The 22,859-nt window shown below is 48.8% G+C and overlaps 1 protein-coding gene across 5 annotated transcripts in view; it reads right to left on the bottom strand.

The window, feature by feature from the left end:
* Nucleotides 1–11,343: 11,343 nt before the first annotated feature.
* Nucleotides 11,344–22,859, bottom strand: part of Chd2 (chromodomain helicase DNA binding protein 2) — a 135,146-nt gene continuing 123,630 nt past the window's right edge. For all 5 annotated transcript variants that reach the window (XM_028893291.2, XM_028893287.2, XM_037198651.1 and 2 more), the window contains 2 exons: nucleotides 20,180–20,423; nucleotides 11,344–14,593 (listed from right to left, as the gene is read on the bottom strand). In XM_028893291.2, coding sequence (XP_028749124.1) covers nucleotides 14,260–14,593; nucleotides 20,180–20,423 — 578 coding nt within the window. In that variant the 3' untranslated portion in view covers nucleotides 11,344–14,259. The remainder of the gene's footprint in view (nucleotides 14,594–20,179; nucleotides 20,424–22,859) is intronic.

The following is a 22,859-nucleotide window of genomic DNA, read 5'->3' as shown; positions in this document are numbered from 1 at the left end:
GAAGAGATGTTGAAGTTTGTTTTCCGAACAGAACAGAATTTGGTCCGTGGGGGATGGAGAGGTGACTCGGACGGTAGATGTCTCCCGAAGCAAAGTGTGTCAAGTGCAGTGGGCTGTGCCCAAGCGTGTGCCCAAGTGTGTGACATGTGAGATGTGGCTGCTTAGCCACCGGGGTGGCCCTTTGTGACTCTGAGATTAGTTTTCTTCCTTATCTTGAGCAGTTAGGAGGGCTTGCTTGGTCCAGTTTCCCTAGCTCTAGGAATATTGGAGCAGACCAATGCTTTATGAAGAGGGCTATGATTGTCGTCTAGGACAGAGTTGGAGACGCAGAGGGGCTGGTCTGAGGTCCGTAATGGCTTCATCCAGCCAGCATTGCCCCGGAGCCCCAGACCCAACTCAGTGCCCTGACCCTCCTCAGCGTGCTTTCTGTGTCCAGCCTAGGGGCCCAGTGACATTCCAATAGGACCGCTGAGGAGACCTGTATACCACCAGGTCCACTGCTGACTATGGTCACATGGCATCCATTAAAAAAAAATGTGGTGGCGCACACCTTTAATCCCAGCACTTGGGAGGCAGAGGCAGATGGATCTCTGAGTTCGAGGCTAGCCCCGTCTACAGAGTGAGTTCCAGGACAGCCAGGACTACACAGAGAAACTCTGTCTCGGACAACTACCAAGTGAGTCAGTGTCAAGGGACTCAAACCATTTAACAGATTACGAACTGGCTGGGAAGTCCCCACCTGCTACTTACTGTGCCCTTGCACGGGCAGAACGAAGACACATACCTTGGTCTGTTTTGCTCCTGGTACCAAATGCCATGAGCCAGAGCAGCACAAGTCAGGTTGAAGTCAGGTAAGGGACCCTGGGCAAGTCCTTTAGCCTCTCTGGAGCCCTGTTCCCTCCTCTACAAACCAAGAAGGACCTATCCCACAGGCCTGGGTCGGTGAGTTCCACTTGCAAAGTGACACAGTGACTGAGTAGTGGTGCTGTCACCCACTGAGAAACAGGATGGAGACAGGAGTTTCTGACCTGCCTGGTTTAAGGGTTGACCTAATTGGGGTGGTGGTGCACGAAGAAACCACAGACACATGGAAAAGGTGGGCTCAGGAGGGCTGTGTGCCCTGGTGGAAACAGCAACAGCAGCGTTTATTTTCTACATCTGGGTCGGAGGCAGCTTTATTTCACACAGCTGAGCAACGAGGGAGGCTCAGCTAATCCCATTTGGGGTCTCCATCGTATCAGGGAGCACCCCAGGCTGTAAGCATTTGAGAGGAGGAAGCTGTGGGTAAGATTTTCTGGACCCATAACTTCCACACATGGACCAGAGGAAGGCTATGCCTTTCCCGTGAGTCTGAGGCAATGGGGTCCTTGACATGTTCATGTCAACAACATATGCTCACTCAGGACTTCATCTGTTCCCCATAGGGGAGGTGCCCACAGAGCCAGGGTAGGAGACAACAAGGCCAGCCAGCAAGAGGAGAAATCCAGAAAGGGCATTTATGCCCACCCCACACACAACCCCCAACACCAGACCTGTGACAGGAGAACTTTAAAGTGCTCTAAAAAAAAAACAAAAACAAAAACATAGACTCCTAAAGAAACAATGAAAGGTAGATTATTTACAAGGAAAGAGCTAAATATACCTCCTTCATTATCAGTATCCAAAGGCCTTCACCTCAGTGGCTAGTGGGCTATGTTACTAAAAAAAATAAATAAATAACAGCACCGGGGTGGCAGGGCCCTTGGCACCAGCCACCCACAGGACAGAGTGTGGAAAAGCCAGGCACACAGGGAAAAAGTCTCTCATTCTCCGTCAGATGGAAATGCTATATGACACTTGCCAAAAAAATATTTTTGGCTTCGAATTTTTTCAGTCCCCTAAATTTAACCCACAAAAATTCTTTCCTAAATACCACACTGCTCATTGCCCTCAGGAACAGAGGAATCTGCATCTCAAGAGTATGAGCCCAACACCTTAAACCTAAGTAGTCCCTGTCTTCCCTGTGCATGGCAGTCTCGGTCTGCTGCAGACTCCGTCCGAGGGCCAGGCAGCCTGAATACAGAAGTACTTCAGCATAATCCATGAAGTACCCTCTCTGGCCCCGTCCCAAACTGCCCGTGTGGCTGGAACACAGATGGGGTGCCGTGGGTGTGGTGTGTAGCTCAATGTCGGAGCACTTGCCTGTCGAGTGAGAGATATTAGGTCCCTGGGTTAAACTCCCAAACCAAAACAAGTAAGTAAAAGAAGTCTTCGAGTTCTTGTTTGACAAGCCAGAATCTGTGAGGGTAAAAACAAAAAGGGCTGATAAACGAAATCTGATAACCGAGTGGGTAAGTGGCGATGGGATAATTATCAGAACACACTGGCAGAGGCCCAGGCAGCACTGGAGCCTGCCTGTCATGCCCAAGCGTGGCTCAGAGCAGGGGTGGCATGTGGGCTTGGACAGCCGACTGACTTGGCGTTGGAGCTGGGCTCTGCCTGCTGCGTGCGAGCTGTGTGGTCTCCCTTGGATTTTTTTTTTTTTTTTTTTTTTAGCCTTAGATTCCTGATCTGTAAAATGGAATTACATGTAGCCACCTCCCAAGGTCATATGGAAAACTGCTGAGCTAATGCCTGGCCCAGAGATGCAGCAGGGGAACCCACCAAAAGCAGAGGTCCCTGTGGTAATTAATGGTGCACACGCACTTACTCATCTGATGACTCTGCTTGTCTGTGGGGACAAGTCCTGTGTTCTCGCTGGGGACACAAACCGGTAAGTGATAACTTAAGGTACTCTAACGACCCGTGGTGGCAGACCCCAGGGAGAAGGAAGCGGCTTCATCGTGAGTGGCCTCCTAACCAAGGAAGGCTGAGGAGGGGGAAAGTCGAGGCTGACTAACTTACCGCATGAACTTCTGGAGCAGTACGAATCCGGACGGCGCGCTCTGCAAAGAGCAGAGGATGCTGTGGACCTGGAGCCACACAGCCCAGAGGGAGGTCTCGAGGGTTTGCAGGAAGCCAGGGTGACTCCCGGGCAGTGAAGGGACAGATGGAAGTCGCTGGATGAGCCTACGAAGCAGCTAGGGCATGGCAAATCTCCTGGGCTGGGGGCGAGGGGGGACGACGACGACGACGTAGGTCTGTCGTCCCCATGTCGTGTCCCTCACTCCCTTTGAAACATGGTCTCGTGTAGTCCTGATTGCCTCGAACTCTATATGCAGCCAAGGATGACCTTGAACGTCTAGCTCTCCCTCGCCTCCATTCCCTGAGTGTAGAATTACAGGTGTGCACCACTCTCTTTATTCAATGCTAGGAATGGAAGGAACCCGGGGCCTGGTAGGTACTCACAAGCATCTCTACCGACTGAGCTACATCCCCCGCCTTACCGGAAGTTTTCTTCTGAGGCCAGAGGGAGCCACACAGGCCCAGTGACAAATCTCTTTGGTCTAAGTGGTTGACAACCTCGTGAGACATGAAAAACACCTTGGCATTCTAGTCAGGGTCTGTGGAAAGACAAGCCACTAGAGGATGGCAAAGCCATTGCCACCACATAAGGCCAGTCCGAGGCAGTGGCAGAACTGGAGAGATGTGTGGCACGGCAGGCTCTGTGTCGGGCACGCTGGACGGGTTGACAGAGCTGAGAGCCGGAGGGGGGGGGCTGTCGCCAGGTGTGGCTTGGAGCACCGGGGTGGAGATGGTGCCCCTCACTCCCGGAGAACTTTTCCGTTTCAATAACATGAACTCCCCTGAGCACATGTCCAAGGCAAGCTGTTCTCACAGGAGGAACTTTACAAATAAAAGGAAGGGTGCCGGGGGTAGCTGGACAAGCTGCCTGCTCAGCTGTGGTGGATAAGAGACGGGTGGAGCCACTCCTGGCTCGCAGAGAGGGCTGAAGACCGCTAAGGCCATATTTCTCAGAAGTCTTGGGGCCCGAGCTTAGGCAGCCTCAGGCCAGGTGCTCGGGAAGAGGCAGGTGGTTCACTAAAGCTGGGCTTCACCGCAGACACTAGGCTGTGTGGGATGGAAAGGGGGCGACATTTCAAAAAGAAAGAGCAAAGTCCATTAAGGATCCATGGAGGAGCACCAGCCAGTAGGCACAGACACCAGATCCATGGTCCTGGATCACTCGGTCCTGGTCTAGCCACTTGCTCATGGGGTGACTAGACCCTGCGGTGAAGGTGGGGTTCTAATGCAGTGGTGCTTGGGAAAACAGATGTGGGGATGATGATTGTGTGTGTGTGTGTGTGTGTGTGTGGTGGGGAGAACTCAAGGCAAACCTACACACACACACACACACACACACACACACACACACACACACACACCACCCCGTGTCATCAGGTCAGGCCAGACCCACGGGCTCTAGAAAGCCTCCGTCGTCTCCTGCTAGATGCTCCAGGCAGGTGCCACACTTTCCTCGCTGCCCTTTCCCACAGGCTAATCTTTTAGGTGCAGTCCAGAAAGCAAATCTCTTTGGTCTAATTGGTTGACAACCTCGTGAGACATGAAAAACATCTTGGCATTCTAGCCAGGGTCTGTGGGAAGATTCCCACTCCACCCACCCTCACCCTATCCTCTAATCAGGGAGTCTAAGACTTCTCAACTTCACACACACACACACACACACACACACACACACACACACACACACCAAAACAACCCAGCACCTATTCTATGGACCGAAAACACCCACTAGCTGAGTCCACGACTCTCCCTTCACACATTTCATCATCCTGCTGAGCTCTTTTTTTTTTTTAAAGATTTACTTATTTATTATGTAGACAGTGTTCTGCCTGCCAGCCAGAAGAGAGTGCCAGATCTCATTACAGATGGTTGTGAGCCACCACGTGGTTGCTGGGAATTGAACTCAAGACCTCCGGAAGAACAGCCAGTGCTCTTAACCGCTGAGCCATCTCTCCAGCCCTCTGCTGGACTTCGGAAGATGACAGCTCTGGCCATTGTACTCTCCTCTCCCTCCAATACAGTGTCAGCACCATGGTCCAGCAGAACGGACCTTACAGAGTGTGCTACAGGCAGCCACGTGCAAGCATGGTTGTCATGGCGGCAGGGGTGTTTCTGGAATCAGGCAGCGTGATTCCTAAGGTCAAGGTGAGCAGCCTGTCCATCGTCACCTTGTCCTTGCCTCAGGATGACCTTGGGAGGGTTTTTCCACATTTGAGCATACACCACCTCTGTCATCTCTCTCTCTCTCCTGAAGGGACTGGAGTCCTCCACAGGGCCTTCAGGTACATCAAAATGTCCTGGAGAAAAGATTTGCCAGGAGAGAATTAAGATATGCTCAGAAAATGTTGGGGAGCTGGACTTAGGCAAAGAGGACATCTGTCGCAGAGGGGGGAGGTTGTGACAGTTTACCAGCATGACGAGCTAGCTTGGGGTAAGAGATAACTCACCCAGAACACGAGTCTAAAGGGTTAAGATAGTTGGAAATGGGGCCAGGAGCAGCAGTCCCTGAAACTCTTCCTCAAGGCAACAGGACAAGTCTGAGCCCTTAATGGGGCTGCAAGAATCACTCGGTAGTGAGAGCATGCATTGCTCCTGCAGAGGGGCAGAGTCAGTTTCCAGTACCCGTGTCAAGGAGTTCACAGTTACCTCTGACTCCAGCTCCAGGGGATCCAGCATCTTATTCTGACCTCTGTGGGCACCTGCACTCACAGGCACATACCTATGCACAGACATATATCCACATGCACAGATATACACATAATTACTGATGGCCCAGGTGCGCAGTAGTTTATGCAAGAGAACTTCTGGGCAGAGGACGGAGCCGACGTGGACCCCATCCTTCATGGGCTCTGTGCTAGGGTGGGTGAGTAATAATTGCTCCTAGCTTTAGCTGTCCCAGCCATGAGGCAAAAAACGCTAGCCCCGCTTCTGCCATGTGGTCTTGTAAACTAACCGGAGTGTGTAGGGAGACCACTCTTCCTTGGAGATGACCATTTCCTGCCAGGCGCAGCTTTGACCAGCTCCACCTGGTCCCACAACACTCCAGTGCTCACACGTCATCCTCAGCTACAGCATCTTCTTGAGAAACGGAAACAAAACCCTCCATGGGAACTGCCCTGAGTCCTGACAGACCTGACAGCCCCCCCCCCCCAGAAAGGGGTGATTTATCCCTAGTTTCCTCCTTCAGAAGTCAACTTCAAAGGTTACAGAAAGGTTCTAGAAGAGGGAGCCCACCCACCATGCTCCTACCCTGCTTCCTTTCTCCAAGGCTGAGACACTCTCAGGAGCCCCCAAGAGGGGTGGCGTTCACTTAGGGCTCTAGTTTGGGTAACTAGGGAGAGCGGACACCCCCCCTACACACACACACACACACACACACACACACACACACACACACACACACACACACACACCCCTATGGGCTAGATGACTAGGGAGACTCTAAACCTGGACTTAGGAGACAAGCTGGGAGGAAAAGCTGGGTTGAGACAATAACCTAAATAGATCTCAAGTCTGAGAGACCTGAGGTCTGTGGTAACTAGTCTTACATCAACTTGACACACAAAGAGTTATCTTTTTTTTAATTAAGAAATTTTTTATTCATTTTACATACCAACCACAGGTCCCCGGCTGTTCCCTCCCCCTTGAATTGTCTTAATGGAAGGAACCTCAGTTGAGGAAATGCCTCCATAGATCTGGCTGTAGGGCATTTCCTTAATTAGTGATGGGGGAGGGCCCAGCCCATTGTGGGTGGTGTCATCCCTGGCTGGTGTTCCTGGGTTCTATAACATAGTAGGCTGAGTAAGCCAGTCAGCAGCACTCCTCCATGGCCTCTGCATCAGCTTCTGTCTCCAGGTTCCTGCCCTGTTTGAGTCCCTGTCCTGACTTCTTTTTTTTTTTTTCCCCAGACAGGGTTTCTCTTGTGTAGCTTTGCGCCTTTCCTGGAACTCACTTGGTAGCCCAGGCTGGCCTCGAACTCACAGAGATCCGCCTGCCTCTGCCTCCCTAGTGCTGGGATTAAAGGCGTGCGCCACCACCGCCCGGCCTGTCCTGACTTCTTTTGAGGATAAACAGCAATATGGACGTGTAAACCAAATAAACCCTTTCCTTCCCAACTTGCCTTTTGGTCATGGTGTATGGTCATAGCAATAGAAATTCTATTGCTTAGACAGGGTCCAAGGAGGAATGCGCCAGTGTGCTGGTGGGTTATCCTCAGCTGGCTCACCACCATTCAGAAGCAGCCATTCAGTTTTCCAGGCTGGCAACAAATCTTTTCAACAAATCTCATACAATCTGGCTGCCAGTGTAGTGTGGTCCCCATTTCCAATGTGCATGGACACTGGAGACACCCCAGTAGCATCATAATAGCTAAATTTTGTGGTCACTTGCCAGAAGGTACTAGTAGTACCAATTCATCACTAAAGCTCTGTCTAGCCACCCTCTTCCCAGGCTTCAGGTTCTCAAACCCAAGCAGGCTTCAGCAGAGGGTTTGGTGAGCAAGACCCATGGATGTCAAGACTGGATGGGGCCTAAGCTACCACAAACTAGATCTACAGGACAGAGCTCACTTCCTTAGTGAAGGTCAGGATATTCCCCAAACTGCGTCCTGGAGTGCACACACCCTTCCCTTTGCTAATAACTAGAAGTGACTCCCTCAGGGAAAGTACATAGAGGTGCTGTGTTACCCTAACACAAGACTAAGAGTCCTTCCTGGTTCTTCTCTATACAGACAGTTGGAGGCTACCCAACGTGGCTGGCCATGGTCTCGACTTGGGGGGGGGGCGACATTCATATATTCTGCAAATGTTGAATGATATTGTGACATTGAACGCTGGGCTCCATGTTGAGGATACAGCGGCCAGAGTGGATGCAGGTGCCCTGTCTCGTGGGTGACCTCTAGTGGTGAGAGGCTGGCAACAGTGAATTCTAGTTGTTCCTCCTCCATCCTATAGTAGAGGGAGGGGCGGAGGTCAAGTGTGTACGCCAGAACTCTCAAGCAGAGAGCTGCCTGGTCCTCTGACCTTAGCCATGAGCCCCATCATGTCACTGAGCCTTGTTGCCCTCTGCTAACTCGGGTCAGGATGATTTCCTCCCGGGGGAGACTGGGGGAGCTGAGAGCATGCCAGTGCAAGGCCTGTGGGACCCAGCCGGAGATGTTACTGGAGAGGGTGACGCAAACTGGATGGGTATCTGGGTCTTAATAGCTATCTAGTCTCTCCTTGACTAAACCATACTCAGGCTCTCCTGAACTTTCCAACTATTCAAAAGTTCCATTGAACTTTCCAGTGTGAAGCCTCACATTGTCTTCACACTGTCCGGTTTTACTAAGACTCCTACTGAATCCCCCCCACCCACCATATCTGATCAGGAATGGAACCACAGACCTTATAGAAAGCAGAGGACACCATGAGTCACGATAGAACTGGAGGTCCTGAGCAGTGGATGGAGAAGACAGGGAGGCTTGCCTCGGGAAGTACACGGCTGTTCTCAATCCCCTCTCATGGAACAATCAATCCCCTCCTTCAGGAACAAGGTGGCTCAGGTCTGCTAGGAGCCTTCTCCTGGGCAGGGTGGGAACTAGCTGTAGTTCAACGGGAGTTCTATGGACGTCTGCTGCCCTCTGCAGGACGGTTCTAGAATCACATGTACTCTGGGTCGATGTGTCCGATGCAGAGGGTTTTTTTTGGGGGGGGGGGTGGTACTGGTTAGTTTTCTGTTACTTTGATAAAAACTGGAGCTGTCTAGGAAGAGGGGATCTTCATTAAGAAACTGCCTCCATCAGATTAGCTTATAGGCAAGACTGGGGGGGGGGCATTTTCTTAATTAATGACAGATGTGGGAGGGCCCAGCCCACTGTGGGTGGTGCCACCCCTGGGCAGGTGGTCCCGGGTTGTATAAGAAGATCGAGCAAGTCAGTCAGTATGCAGTGTTCCTCCATGGTCTCTGCTGTAGTTCCTGCCCTGACTTCTCTGCATGGTGGAAACAAACCACGTTGCGCCCTAAGTTGCTTTTGGTCATTGTGTGTATCCGAGAAATAGAAAGCAAACAGGAGAGGTCTCTGCTTTCCAGTGCCTCTAGGGGCCCCATCATTCTCCCTTTGACAGTGTGGCCAGCCAAGCCCATCTTGTGGGTTCTGCGGGGCGTCCGTCACTGCTACCTCAGCCCCTACTGTGAGGCTAACAGGATGCACATTTAGTCATGCACGCTCAGGTGTGAGGGGACCACAAACGCCTAGGTTCAAGTCTCAGTCTGGCACACGCCTTGCACCCACTGACTGGTCCAGGGGCCCTCTCTGATCCCCTCGGCCTGAAGCTGGCCACCAGCACCTTGCCTATTTTCTCCCTTAGGTGACACTTGGTTCCCTCCCAGTCAAGCTGCTTGTCTCAAGTCCCCACCCCACCTAAAGTATCAGCTCCAGAAAGACAGGGTCCGTGTTTCTGGCTCAGAACTCACATGGACAGCCTTATCTCCAGGATCTGGTCCCAACAGTGTCTTTCTGGTTTCACTGGAGCTCTTGGGGTGGCTGCTGTCCCTGCTGGGTTCCAGAGCAAGCGGTGGCTTGGCCTTGCAGAAGCTTCTTTCTCAAGCCACTGGGGCTCAATGTTGAGCAAGGGCTGCCCTCCAAGACAGACATGCTTCGTCCTAGTCATCATCGTGTCCAGCGGCCCTCTGGCTCTATCCCCAGCTAAGGATGGAACACTGTCACCCTCTGGTGGCCTTTAGACCTGCTCTCTTGCCCTATATGCACACTCTACAACACATCAATTTGCAGTTAAAGATGCTTCCTGCCAGGGACAAAAGGAGGGGCGGGGCTGACTCCTGGGAGTTCCTTTATGCCACCCAAAGGCCACCATGGTGCCTGTAGTCAGCAGGGAAGGCAGAGAACCCATGTGAACTCTCTCTCCTCATGCTTGCTCACTCTGAGATACAGCTATCCACCTGGACACATTGCAGGTAAAGACTGTAGACCTGATTTTTTTTTGTTCCACACAAAGCCAGAGAGCAGTGTGATCAGGGACAAGCCATTTGGACGCATAACTAACAAGGAAAACCCCAAGACTTGTTGCCTGAGAGTCCTACCAACAGGGGCTGGACAGGGCTCCACCTTGACCAGAAACAGGTTTTATCTGTTTCAGCTGTATCCACCGACTACTCCACAAAACCACCATGCAAGCCAGGAGGCAGCATGGATCCTAAAAGTTCTGACCTGAAATAAGACGGAAGGGCCTTTCAGGTAAAGCCTCAGTGGCAAGGCTCCTTTAAGAGCCACAGGCTCTGTCCTTTGCTGGCAAACGGCTGGTCCTTAGTTTTCAGTAAGTGACCTTTCTGTTGGCACTAATTGAGCAGGGTTTGTGGTGTTTGCCAAGCATCTGAGTCCCCGCCAAGGAGGGCCTGGGGGTGGGGGCCCCAGGCCTGCGGCTTCCAGTAACAGGCAGGCATCTTGGCAGCGGCAGCAGCCCTGGGAGCCCTGGCGCTGTCGTAAATCACAATACTCCGATGATTACAGCACTTGTTCTTCAGAGTTTCCCAGAGCCATTCCAGCTGCGTTGGGGAGGACAGAGGGATTACCAGCCGTCTCTGCACAGGAACGGCTCTCTACGCTAGTTCTCCACTCAGGCCTTACAGATCCAGCCGCCCACGGTCGGGCAAGGCTTACCACGGCCCTCTTGCACCCAGGGGTCCGGGATAGCTAGCAGGTTTGAGTCCCAGCAGCTGACCCGTCGCTGCTATAAACCCGGGTTAATAGAGATGTGAGTTTGGTTTCAAAGTCACTTGGGTCTGGGCAAGATTCTCAGACTCTCCTTTCAAGGAGGCTCTCCACCCACAGACCAGGCCACCTTTGCTCTGTCTGGGCTATGTCGGAGCTGAGCCTGCCTCTGTGCCAAACTGCAGGTTCACATTTGTGCCACTGTCCCCATTAGAAAAGCATTTTTCCCCACTCGTGAATATATAACCCAACCGTTAACTAGAGCCGCAGGCTGGCAGGTCTGATGGCTTTACTTCCTTCTGGACAGAGCTGGACATTGGAGGCAGGCCTCCCCAGGGCCCCGCCCCCACCCCCACCCCCACCCCCACCCCCGAGCAGCTCAGGGCATTCCTGCATGACTACCAGCTTTAACAGCTCCATGCTGTCTCATGAAGTGCACAGCTCTGGACTGTGGCCTGGAGCTGTTCAGGGACAAAAAAACTATAACTACCAACAAAACTGTAACTTAAAAACAAACTCCATCGATGAAGCTGTAAACTGGTCTGGACACATGGCCATGCCACCAGCAAAGGAAGGGAAAGGAAGCATCCTCAAGGCATCTGCCTTACACCAGAACGTAATGCAACCAGTTAGCCCTATTCTAAAAACCCTTAGTAACGCTTTTTAACACACAAGAATCAAAAGTACAGCAGTTTTACAATGTAGGAAAATTTTAATACATACTATATAAACAACATTATTTACATCAGAAATCACTAGGACAGTGGCATTTTTCACAAATATAAATTAATTACTGTTTAGTCAACAGGTTTCAAAAGTCCACAAGTTTACAAGAAAAACCACCTGTTCCCAAATGGGTAGGGCACAGATGGACTAAAGCAGCCTGGACCCTTGGCATGGCTCTCTTCACCCGATACAGCTGGCCTCAGATGAGCTAGCAGCCCACGGGTGCTGGGCCTGGACACGGCTCCTGCTGACAAGTGGGTTTTGGTCTATAGGATTTCAGTGTTGCTGTGTGTGAACACTTAAGTGAATCACCTTTGCTCTGCACGGCCTGATGTAGCTGCCAGCCACACCAGCTCAGAACATCAGCAGCACAGTGAGAAATGTTTGCGTTCCCTTGGCGGGGCTTAAGGAATGACTACAGAGTCCAAGGAAGGACCATGAGATTGGGCTCCCGCAGGCTGGCCAATGAGAGGACACAGTGATCAGCAGAGACGTCACCGTCCTTTTCTAGGGTCACAGTGCATCACAGTACTTCAGGCCTTGGCAACACCCCCTCTCTCCTCAAGTCCCGCCATTTCCTCAACCACGGGCTGCCCAGCTAGGCCCAGCAGAGCTCCACGGGCTTCGTCTCCCGCCTGTGCAAATTTCCGTGTAAAGCATGTGATGCACATGCTGGTCTAAAGCAAGAGGAATGCCTCCTTTCTCCAACCCACCCTTCAAATACACGTCAACACCTAGAACAGACGTTTGGTGGGAGATACTGCAATCTTAGAATCAATGTAACACTGATCTGGCCAACATTGCCTTTTGCTACACTTTATGGCACTTTAGTCCTGAACGTGAACAAAAGGAAGTTCCTTTTTCCTCATGATGAGACATCTTTGAGAATAACGTGTAACTTCTACCAACAAGTTGAAAGACAGACAGACAGACCTAGGTAGTATGGAAAGGCAAAGCCCTCCACCTTCCACAGGGGACCTCCTGTTCTTGCTGCGCTCCCAACAGCTCAGAGCACAGCAGGCCAAACAGACTAGTGTTGATGTCATCAGCAAGAAGCTCCATCTATGGTTCCCTTTTCACTGTGTGGCCACAGGCAGGAGACGACAGCCAGGGAGCTCCAGGGCAGTCATGCATGTACATGGTCAGGGTAAAGGACCACGAGGATCAAGAAGGTGATGGTCTACTGAGCACTGGCTGCAAGGACTGACTTGCAGGTCCTTGGTACTCTAAGCAGCAGAAGCAATGGCCCACCACAGCCATACCATGGCCAGATGATGCACTCCAGGACACCACTCAAGCTTGTCTTGGGAAAATCATTAATGGTACTGCCCAGGACGGGCCCCACCCTATCCCCCAGGGAGTTCCCCAAGAGCCGAATCCTGTGTATGTCCAACACAAGACTTCATCAACTCAGAATGAGCTTACAGAGGCACACCATACCATATGTTCAAGTCAGTTTTGCTGTCTCCATCTAGAAAGGCTTTGGATACCCTAACAATACTGGCAAGCTATACTGAAAGTCAGTAAAACCACAGGGCCAACCCAGTTATCCATCCACTGAGAAGAGCCATTCAATGATGCAACCCACCAGCGGCCCTCCCCCTCACCTCGACCCAGCCTGACCCTCACAGGCCTCCTAACATCATACAGCTCAGCTACTCCAGTCATGGATGCTTGGGATTTGGGAAAAAATTAACTTAGGCTTATACTCTACAGATCTTAAAGCAGCAGGGTTTGATTCTACTGAATCCCAACTTGCAATGGCAATGTAACCACATCAGTAGCTGTTTTCATGACTGCACCTCCACTGTCGAGAGGTGTGGGTCCGGAGAGCCTGCCTGCCTCTTCAAGCTGTGTAAAGGAACCAAGATGCAAGTGCCTTCGCTGACCCACTGCAACACTGAACGCTCCCTGCTTGCTGGCACTACCACTGCCCACATCAGGAGTCCCGGCCCCCATCTGCATGAGTGCCCCACCCCTGGGCTCACCAGCAGGAATCTCATCAGCAGGCCACCTCCATTTCCATCTCCAGGACCTGTGACTTTCCTTCTCAACCCAGGAACCAGAAACCCACCAGGGATTCCTAGTTCCTGGTCACACTACCCCACCCCCATCTCCACCCCACACCCACTCAGCCCACTCCCCAAACAAGTAAGACCTGGCACCGATGATGCCAAAGTCACAGTACTCTAAAATCAGCCAGAGGGATCCAACTTTCCCTGACAAAGAGGGAAATGGACCCCACCAGAAGACCAAACCTTTGAAATGTACAAAGATAGTACGGAAAAAATTAGTGTTGGCAGGTAGGAGGCCATGGTGGAAGTTATTCCCTGTCTCTTTATCCCCACCCCCTTCACATAATGAGACCAAGTGTATCATTTCTCCCAAGAACACAGCTGAGGGGTATACCTGCTCCCCTTTCAAGTCTTGCAGTGTGAACCCCGCCCTGTGACCTCCCACTTCCCATCAGCAGCATCCCTCGTGTCATAGTGAACCAATCACACACTGTCCAGCAGGTCCTTGCCCTGGTCACTCATGCTGACTCTAACATTCACTGACTCTCGAGATCCCCGAGTCCTTCCCAGGGGAAGCAGCCGGATGCAGCGGGGACAGAAAGTCGCCTCTTCCTCCGAGCACCCTCAGAGGTGGGAGGCCACAGAGGCGAGGATGGGATGAGTGCCAAAGTGCAGGAGTGGAGGGCAAACCACAGCAGCAGACCAGGGCCTCCACCCCCTCAAGTGCTCCTTCACCCCCACTCAGGGACTCAGCAGCAGTGCATCCAAACACTCCGCTCCCAGCCTGAGCACTGGCCCCCGCTGGGCCAGGCCAGAACGTCCAAGTGCTTGACGACTCCTGCGGCCTCTCCCTGGCGGAGCCGTCCTTTATGTTTTCCGAACATTCCAGTTATAATCTGGGTTGTTCTTCTGTTCTAGTGACCTCTCCAAAGGAGACCTGTGATCCAAGGGTGACTTGGAATCATGGGGAGATTTCTGGGAAGGAGGTGAGCGAGGATCTGAGACCGCAGTGTGCAGTGAGGGCAGGGGCTGTTTGTATTCCCCCAACTTGTCTGTGTGAAAAGAGCGGTAATGGTCTGAGGGTCCCTGGCCGTGGTAACCCATCGTGGGTCGGTGGTCAGACATTCGTCGGAAATCCTGCTGGTGGTAATTCTGGGGCCTAAAATCATCTGATCTCCTCCGCTTAGAGTCATGATGGTGCCTGAAAGAGAAATGCAAAGGTCAGCTCAAAGACCAAAACCAGACTCTTCATATCTCTCCATCTTCTGCTGGCATTTCCTCATACACACATGGACCCAGAGACAAATGTTTATATCACCAGGAAACCAACACACACACATATACACATACAAACCCAGAAACGGTCAGGTGTTTCACACATATTGGTAAAAGGCATCCTATGAAATGACAGTCTTCAGAGTGGCAGTCAAGTGTGGACACATGTGGACAATCACTGATAGCTTTGTAAACTCACTCTCCCTTCAGGAAAACACAACTATAAACATTCTCTTATTCCTTTACAACACTCAGGAGAAAAAATACACAGAAACTATTTGTAAATTATTAATAGCAGCAAAACCCAGAATCAACCTAGATATTCAGCATTAAGGCTGCCTAAAATTATTTTACAAACTGACTCACTCCACCAGGGACTCTCCAGCTACCACACATACGGCAGGCCTACCTACACACCTAGACCCCCACCACACGAGTAACCCAAGCCTGGCAGCTGCTTGCTAAGGACCACCAACTCCTCCTGGCCCCTTTCTCTCCAAACTCACCCGCTCCCAAGTCACTCTCCACCAGGGACACTCATATCCCACATGACCCAGAGACCCAGAGTCCTACCAGCTGCCTGACTGGGACCCTCTAGTTGTCCTATCTGGCCTTTAGACCCAGGGGAAACTTGTTCAAGCTCCTGACCGAGAATGAAGAGACCAGGCTGTAGCAGACAAGCAAAAGACCTGGAACGAAGGCTGTAGCATCAAATACAAGACAAAGATAGGATGCTTCATTTTCAACTCTGCTATGAATCCTGAGCAATGTAAACTCCTCCACTAAAAGAAAAAAGATGACCTGAACAAAACAGAAAATCTCAATCAAAACCAAACTACAGATAGACAAATGCCAACACAGCCATAAAACAAACAAACAAACCCACACATACAAAAATAAATAAGTAAGCAACATGTCTCCAAAAAAACACAAATCAACAGTAATGGCTCCTAGTGAAATGACCTAGAAGACAAAGAATTTAAAAGAATGATTTCACTACGGGCAAACATCTCAAAGACAAAGATGAATGGAATGAAAAAGCCAATCCAAAATAGGAAAATAAGAGTTTGAATTGTTGGGAAACCCAAACTGAAATGATCCTGGAAATGAAACCTCAGTAAGTCCATTAAACCCTCAGTGGAAAGCACAACAGAAAGGTCTCGTCAGAATCAGTCAGGACAGAAGACCGAGGTAAAAGTCATGAGAAAGTTGTACAAGAAAATATCAACTTCTAGAACATGGGAGAGTTTGAGGTTCCATTAAAAGACCTAACCTCCAAATTATGGCACAAAGGGGCAAACTATAGAGAAAGAATAGAGAGTATCTTTAATAAAATCAGAGAAGAAAATTCCCCACACCTAGAGAAAAGACGCCCATTCAGACACAGGAGACCTAGAGGACATCAAATAAACAAGACCAGAAAAAGAAAAGGAAAACAAACAAACAACAACAACAACAACAAAAAACGAAAAAAAATGATATAGTATAGTTAAAACATTAAAAATATAGATTAAAGGATATTTAAAGTTCCAAGAAAGAATATCCAAGTCACCTGGGAAGGCAGGCCCATGAAAAAACATCTGATTATAATAGAATAATACTGACAGAAACCTTTAAAGCAGAAGAGCCTGGAAAGACGTTCTCCGAGTCCTGACAGACCACAACTGTCAACCAGACTACTATTCTCAGAAAAACAACCTATTAAAATTGAAAGAGAGGGGCTGGAGAGAGGGCTCAGTGGTTAAGAACATTTGCTGCTCTTCTAGAGGACCGGGGTTCAGTTCTAAGCACCCATGTCAAGAGGCTAGCAACCATCTATATAGCCCACTTCCAGGGGGATCCGACGCCTCTGACCTCCTTGGGCACCTGCACGCATAAATGCATTGGATCTCTGTGAGTTCAAGACCAGTCTGGTCTACAGAGCAAGTTTCAGGACAGCCAGGGATACACAGAGAAACCTTGGGGGGCGGGGGGGCAGGGAGGCACAGGGGACGGGACGGACTTTAAAAAATAATTAAATTGAAGAAGAAATAAAAACTTTCCATGATAAAAAGAGACTAAAGCAGTGGTTCTCAGCCTTCCTAATGCTGTAGACTCTTTAATATGGCTCCTCATGTTGTGGTGACCCCAACCATAAAATTATTTTCATTGCTACTTCGTAACTGTAATTCTGCTATTGTTAAAAATCATAATGTAAATATCTGTGTTTTCCGATGGTCTTAGGCAACCCCTGTGGAAAGGTCACACTAGACCCCTCAAAAGGGTTGTGACCCACAGGTTGAGATCCCTAGACTAAAGGATTTATGACCACTAAGCCAGTTCTACGGAGGATATTAGAAAAACTGTTTCAATCTGAAGAGAAGCATAAATAAACCCAAGAAGTCAAGGAAACAAACAACAAATGTTAAAACAGATAAGTGTGTGTGTGTGTGTGTGTGTGTGTGTGTGTGTAGCATCATTGTCAATGGTATTTTATAGGGCATCTAACAAATTACAAGGCATGGAAAGTACCAAGGGAATAGGTTACCTAATGAGGTAAGCTGGCCAACTGAAACGGACTCAAATGAACGTTAGCAGATAAAGATACTCAAACAATTCTGACAGAGTCCAGCCAGTACACCATGACTTCAAGCAGGATAATATTAAGTACAATTTGAATTTCCAAAGGAGAGGAATGGAAGATGGCAACAATATTTGAAAAATATTGAAAATCTTCCAAATTTATGGATGTAATAACCCTACATATCCAAGAAGCTGAGTAATTCCTGAGTTATTCAGGAAACACAAAGAAATATCCGCCAGGGCTGGGAGGCAGCTAAGTGGTACAGCACTTGCTTACTTAGTCCATTCAAAGCCCTGGGTTTAATCTCTGTGCCACAAACAACGGTGCAGAGGCAAGGAAGGCAGACAGGCAGATACACACAGCATAGGACACACGGCATACGATACACAGCACAGGATACACGGCACAGGATACACGGCACAGGGCACACGGCACAGGACACACAGCACAAGACACACGGCACAGGATACACAGCACAGGACACACAGCACAGGACACACAGCACAGGACACACAGCATAGGACACACAGCACAGGACACACAGCATACAATACACAGCACAGGACACACGGCACAGGACACACGGCACAGGACACACAGCATAGGACACACGGCACAGGACACACAGCACAGGACACACGGCATACAATACACAGCACAGGACACACAGCACAGGACACACAGCACACTCAGGGAGAAAGAGAGAAACAGTCTATAAAGAGGAAAAAGGAGAAGGCGGCCTTTTTGTCAGAAGCACACAAGCAGACGACAAAGGAACGCCTCAAAGTACCCAAAGCAGCAATCTAAAACTTTCCACCCAGCAAAAATACCCTTCCAACCGGGCGGCGGTGATGCACGCCTTTAATCCCAGCACTCAGGAGGCAGAGCCAGGTGCATCTCTGTGAGTTCAAGGCCAGCCTGGGCTACCAAGTGAGTCCCAGGAAAGGCACAAAGCTACACAGAGAAACCCTGTCTCGAAAAACCAAAAAAAAAAAAAAAAAAAAAAAAAAAAAAAAAAAAACACCCTTCAAAATAAACCCCTTTCACAGGGGTCACAGCCTCGGTGACAGAGAAGGCAAAGGGCAAAAGCAGACGTCCACAAAGGAGCCGGACGAGATGAGGGGCACCAGGTGGTGGTGAGAGCAGAGGCGCCTTCAGCTGAGGTGGCTAATGCAGGCTACTGGTTCCCATCTAATGCACCTTCCAACAACAGCAGGACACTCTAAATCACAGTACAGTCTGTACGTAACACTAACATCAGCCCGGGGAAGACCACGGTTGCTATGGAGGTCAATCAACAGCAGATTCTGAATTAAAGTCTGCTAAAACAGTGCTCTTCCCACACCTGCCAACTCACAAACTGAACTGACTCATCACCTCACTAGTGGCACTGCATGGCTGAAGAGAAGGTACAACTTCAAAAGGCTCTGACGTAAGTTACTGGATCCAGGTAGGCAAGGACCACAGGCTGGTACCCACCTCAGAATCCCAGCAGAGTGAGGGTCACAGTAGGAACTCTTACTGTTGACTCCATATTGTGTGCATATTCACATGTGTAGGTATGTGTGGACACATGTTCAGGGGTGTATGCATATGAATGTGAAGGCCAGAGGCCACCCTCAGCTATCATACCTCAGGCACCACTCACCTTTTCAAGAAATATTACATTAACTTATTCATCTATTAATTTTGTGTGCACATTTTTGCCACCATATGTGTGCAGACTGAACTCAGGTCATCAGGCTTGGTTGCAAGCACCTTTATCAACTAAAACATCTCACTGCCCCGACCTTGTTTTCTGAGACAAGATCTCTCACTGAGACCTGTAGCTCACTGATTAGGCTAGGCAGGCTGGCTAGTGAGTCTCCTAATGCTGCCTCTCCGAAATTCGCAGGAAAGTGGATGGATCTGGAAGGTACAATACTACACAATGTAACTTAGACTCAGAAAGATAAGAATCAAATGCTCTCCCTCATACATACATGGACACTAGCCTATAATGTATACATGTACACATGGTTTAAGCATATGAAAATCTACAAATCTAGAAGGGAAACCAAGAGAGAATATATTATGTGATGAGGAAGTATGGAGACATGGGAGAGAAAAAGGATCTGGGAGGAAGTTACAAGGGGAGAACAGGACAGCAGGAGGGTGGGAGACAGTGGGAAGGAGCACCACAGACACACTTGGGTCAGAAACGTCACAAGGGTATAGAACACACTATACATACGCTAATCTAAAAACAAAAGAACAAGAAGGTTGCTGGGAGAGCAGTGTCATTTTCTCCAGTGACGCAGCTACTCATAAGTTGCCCACGCCGTAAGTAACAGTATGCAGCAACCCCACCCCACGCATGCAGCAACCACAGGAAAGCTCACTGGATCACAACAACAAAAGACAGCAGGGTAGAGGGGAGGCCTGCTGGAAGAAGGGTCACAGCAGGGTGCATGGAGGGATGAGAGAAGGCAATGGGTGAAATGACCAAAATCATATTTATATGCATTATAAAATTCTCCAAGAAGAAAGTAATACTTTTTTTAAGGGGGTGGAGCTAGAAAGATGGCTCAGGTGTTAAGAGCACTTGTAGCCCCTGTAGAGAACCTGGATTCAGCTCCCAACACCCACATGGCAGCTTACAATCTTCTATACCCCAGGTCCAGACATCAACACGGGCTTCTGAGCTCCCGAGGTATCAGGCCCACACATGGTATACATATACACATGGGGGCAAAACATTCATACACATAAAGTAAGAAATGCAGCTACAAAACACCCTCCCTTGCAGCATCCTGAAGCTATCCTGATAGCAGGGACATAGATCTATAACTGACTCATGCACGACACTCATTTTGCAGCAGACAGACAAGCCTGTGTGAGCATCACCATCCTTCCTCCCATATGCATGTCCGCTCAGGTCAGACCTGGCCTCTCACACTGTCTACACACCTGTCATAATAGTCTCTGTGTCCCCGGTGGTCTCGGTCGCTGCTGTACTGCTCATAAGGTCTCTTTCTGGACATGTTGTTAGGTCGGTAGCTTCCAGAACGGTGGGCATCCATATGTCTCCGGTCACCATAATGGTGATCCTTGTACCAGTGCTGCTCATATTGATGGTGCCGGTCACTGCCCCAGGGGGCATTGTTACCACCACCATAGTTGAACTTTCTTTCCCTCTGCCAGTCTCCTCGATCTGCAAGAAGAGATATGTTTCATAACTACAACACATGGCAGAATTTACTGAAGGCTGACAGGTTAGAAGGAGATAATCATTTCCTTCCTTAGCTTTATCGCTAACACGAGTAATGAATGAGTCCTAACATTTTCTCTGCTGCCACCAACTTCTAAGGCCAAAGAAACTCTATCCCCTCTGTCCCTGCTAAGACCTTCCAAACCACAGCTTACGTGTTTCATTCTTGCTTGTCCCAGTGTGCAGCAGTCCCTGGAAATGAGACTCACTCAAGAACCCTGAGGGAATCTGGACAGTGGCACTGCGGTTTCACAGTACCGCCCTCACTTACACAGCTAAAGGTGCTTCAGCCTTCTGATACGAGCTGTGTCGAGCCTCTGAAGACCTCTTTAACTAAAGACTTTCCTTCCTTAGACCACAAGGAGGACTCGAAGGGCTGAGCCCAGGACAGGTAAGCCAGAGCACCACATTGAGATGGGCACCTCCTAGTCTGGGAACACCAGCTAAAGCTTCAACAAGTTTTAGAGCACCAAGTCACCTACTAGGGGAAAAATAACCAAAGAACAAGAGATCAAAAATCAAAAGGAAAAAAGCATATAATAGGAAATAACACAAAGAAATGGTTTTGACACTGAGGAAGTTAATGAGCAATGATTTTTAAATGACTGTAACGAGCTGGAGAGATGGTTCAGTGGTTAAGAGCACTTGCTGCTCTTCCAGAGGGCCGGGTTCAATCCCCAACACCCACACGGAGGCTCACAACCATTTATAACTCCAATTCCAGGGGCTTTGAGAAAGAACCTCCTCTAACCTCTGTAGGCATCAGGCATGCACATGATGCACAGACATACATGTGAACAATACTCATACACATAAAATGAAAAAAAATCAATAAATTCCTGAGTACCAGCAATTAGTTAAATATTTTTTAGTTAGATCTTATTATATAGCTTTGGCTGGGCTAGAATTATGTGGGGACCAGGCTGGCCTTGAACTCACAGAGGTCTGCCTACCTCTCCTTCCCCAGTGCTGGGATTAAAGGTGTGCACTACTTTGATGTGAGAGGGAGGAAATAAAAATAAATTTTCTTTTTTAAAAAATCTTGAAATTTTTACAAAAAGTCTAAAGGGCGCATTCACAATCTGTTGAACTGAACCTAGATCCTCTGGAAGAGCAGCCAGTGCTCTTAACCCCTGAGCCAGCTCTCAGGCCCCAGACATAATTTAGTATATCAAAGTTTACAAGAGATGGGGGGCACTTTTTGAGTTAACAGCTTGCTATGCAGCCTCAAACTCGAAATCTACTGTGTGTGTGTGTGTGTGTGTGTGTGTGTGTGTGTGTGTGTGTGTACACAAATGGAATTCTAGAACTAAAGTTTAGAAAGAAATATACTTCATCTTGATTACTGTAGAAAAACTGAATCTGTAAAATCTTACAGTATGCTTCTATACTTTCTATAGGCTTTAAGTCTTTTTCAGTAATTTTTATTTTATTCTTCTTCTAAAAATAACGTTTGCTTATTTTAACTAGTGAAGCAATAAACAATGAATAATCCTTAAATTCAAACAATCTCCCTTCTATTCCCACCAGTCTTAAGGCAACAGTTACTACTGACCACACTTAACTTTCATGTCCTTTTCTGTTCATACAAGTGCTTAAGTATGTATAAGGGAGTCCTTGGTCCTTCAGGAAGTCAAACAGTTCCCGTAGAACCAGCAATCCCATCCCCATGCACCTAGCTAAAACAACTGCAAACAGGTATTCAAGCAAACATATGGATACAAATGTTTATATTAGTACTATTCTCAACAATAAAAAAGGAGAAACTAATGTCCATTAATGAATGAAAAAGCATGTACACCCACTGAGTGGAATACTACCCTTCCATAAAAAGGAAGTATTGATTCACACTAGAATTAGGATGAACTTTGAAAATACTTTGCTAAGCCAGTCACATGAGGTAGCATACTGTATATTCCATTTACCTGAAGTATTCAGAAATAAGTTAATTTACAGGGGTAAAATACAGAAAGCTAGAAAGAGAGGATGGGGACTAGGTATAGAATTTCCATTGAGGTGACAGAGAAATTAGGAAGGAGACAGAACTATTATGCAGAATTTTGAATGTACAAATACCACTGGATGGTTCACCTATAAATGCTTACCTTTATGTTGTATGAATTTCACTTCAGTAAATTTAAAACTACAGACATGGATTTTTAACACAGTATGATTATTGTAAAAATACAACATGATTACTGTTTGGTTCTTATTATTTCCCTTACTGAATTTGTTTTTTTAATTGTATTTGTTTTTCTTTTATATCTATGAATGTTTCTGCCAGGATGGATGTCTGTGCACCACATGTATGCAGTACCTGTAGAGGCCACAAGAGGGATTCTCTAGAACTGGAATTGCAGATGGCTGCAAGTCTCCAGG

This window comes from Peromyscus leucopus, chromosome 1, assembly GCF_004664715.2.
Source record: "Peromyscus leucopus breed LL Stock chromosome 1, UCI_PerLeu_2.1, whole genome shotgun sequence".
Classification (NCBI taxonomy): Eukaryota; Metazoa; Chordata; class Mammalia; order Rodentia; family Cricetidae; genus Peromyscus; species Peromyscus leucopus.
This window is presented reverse-complemented; position numbering and strand designations above follow the sequence as displayed.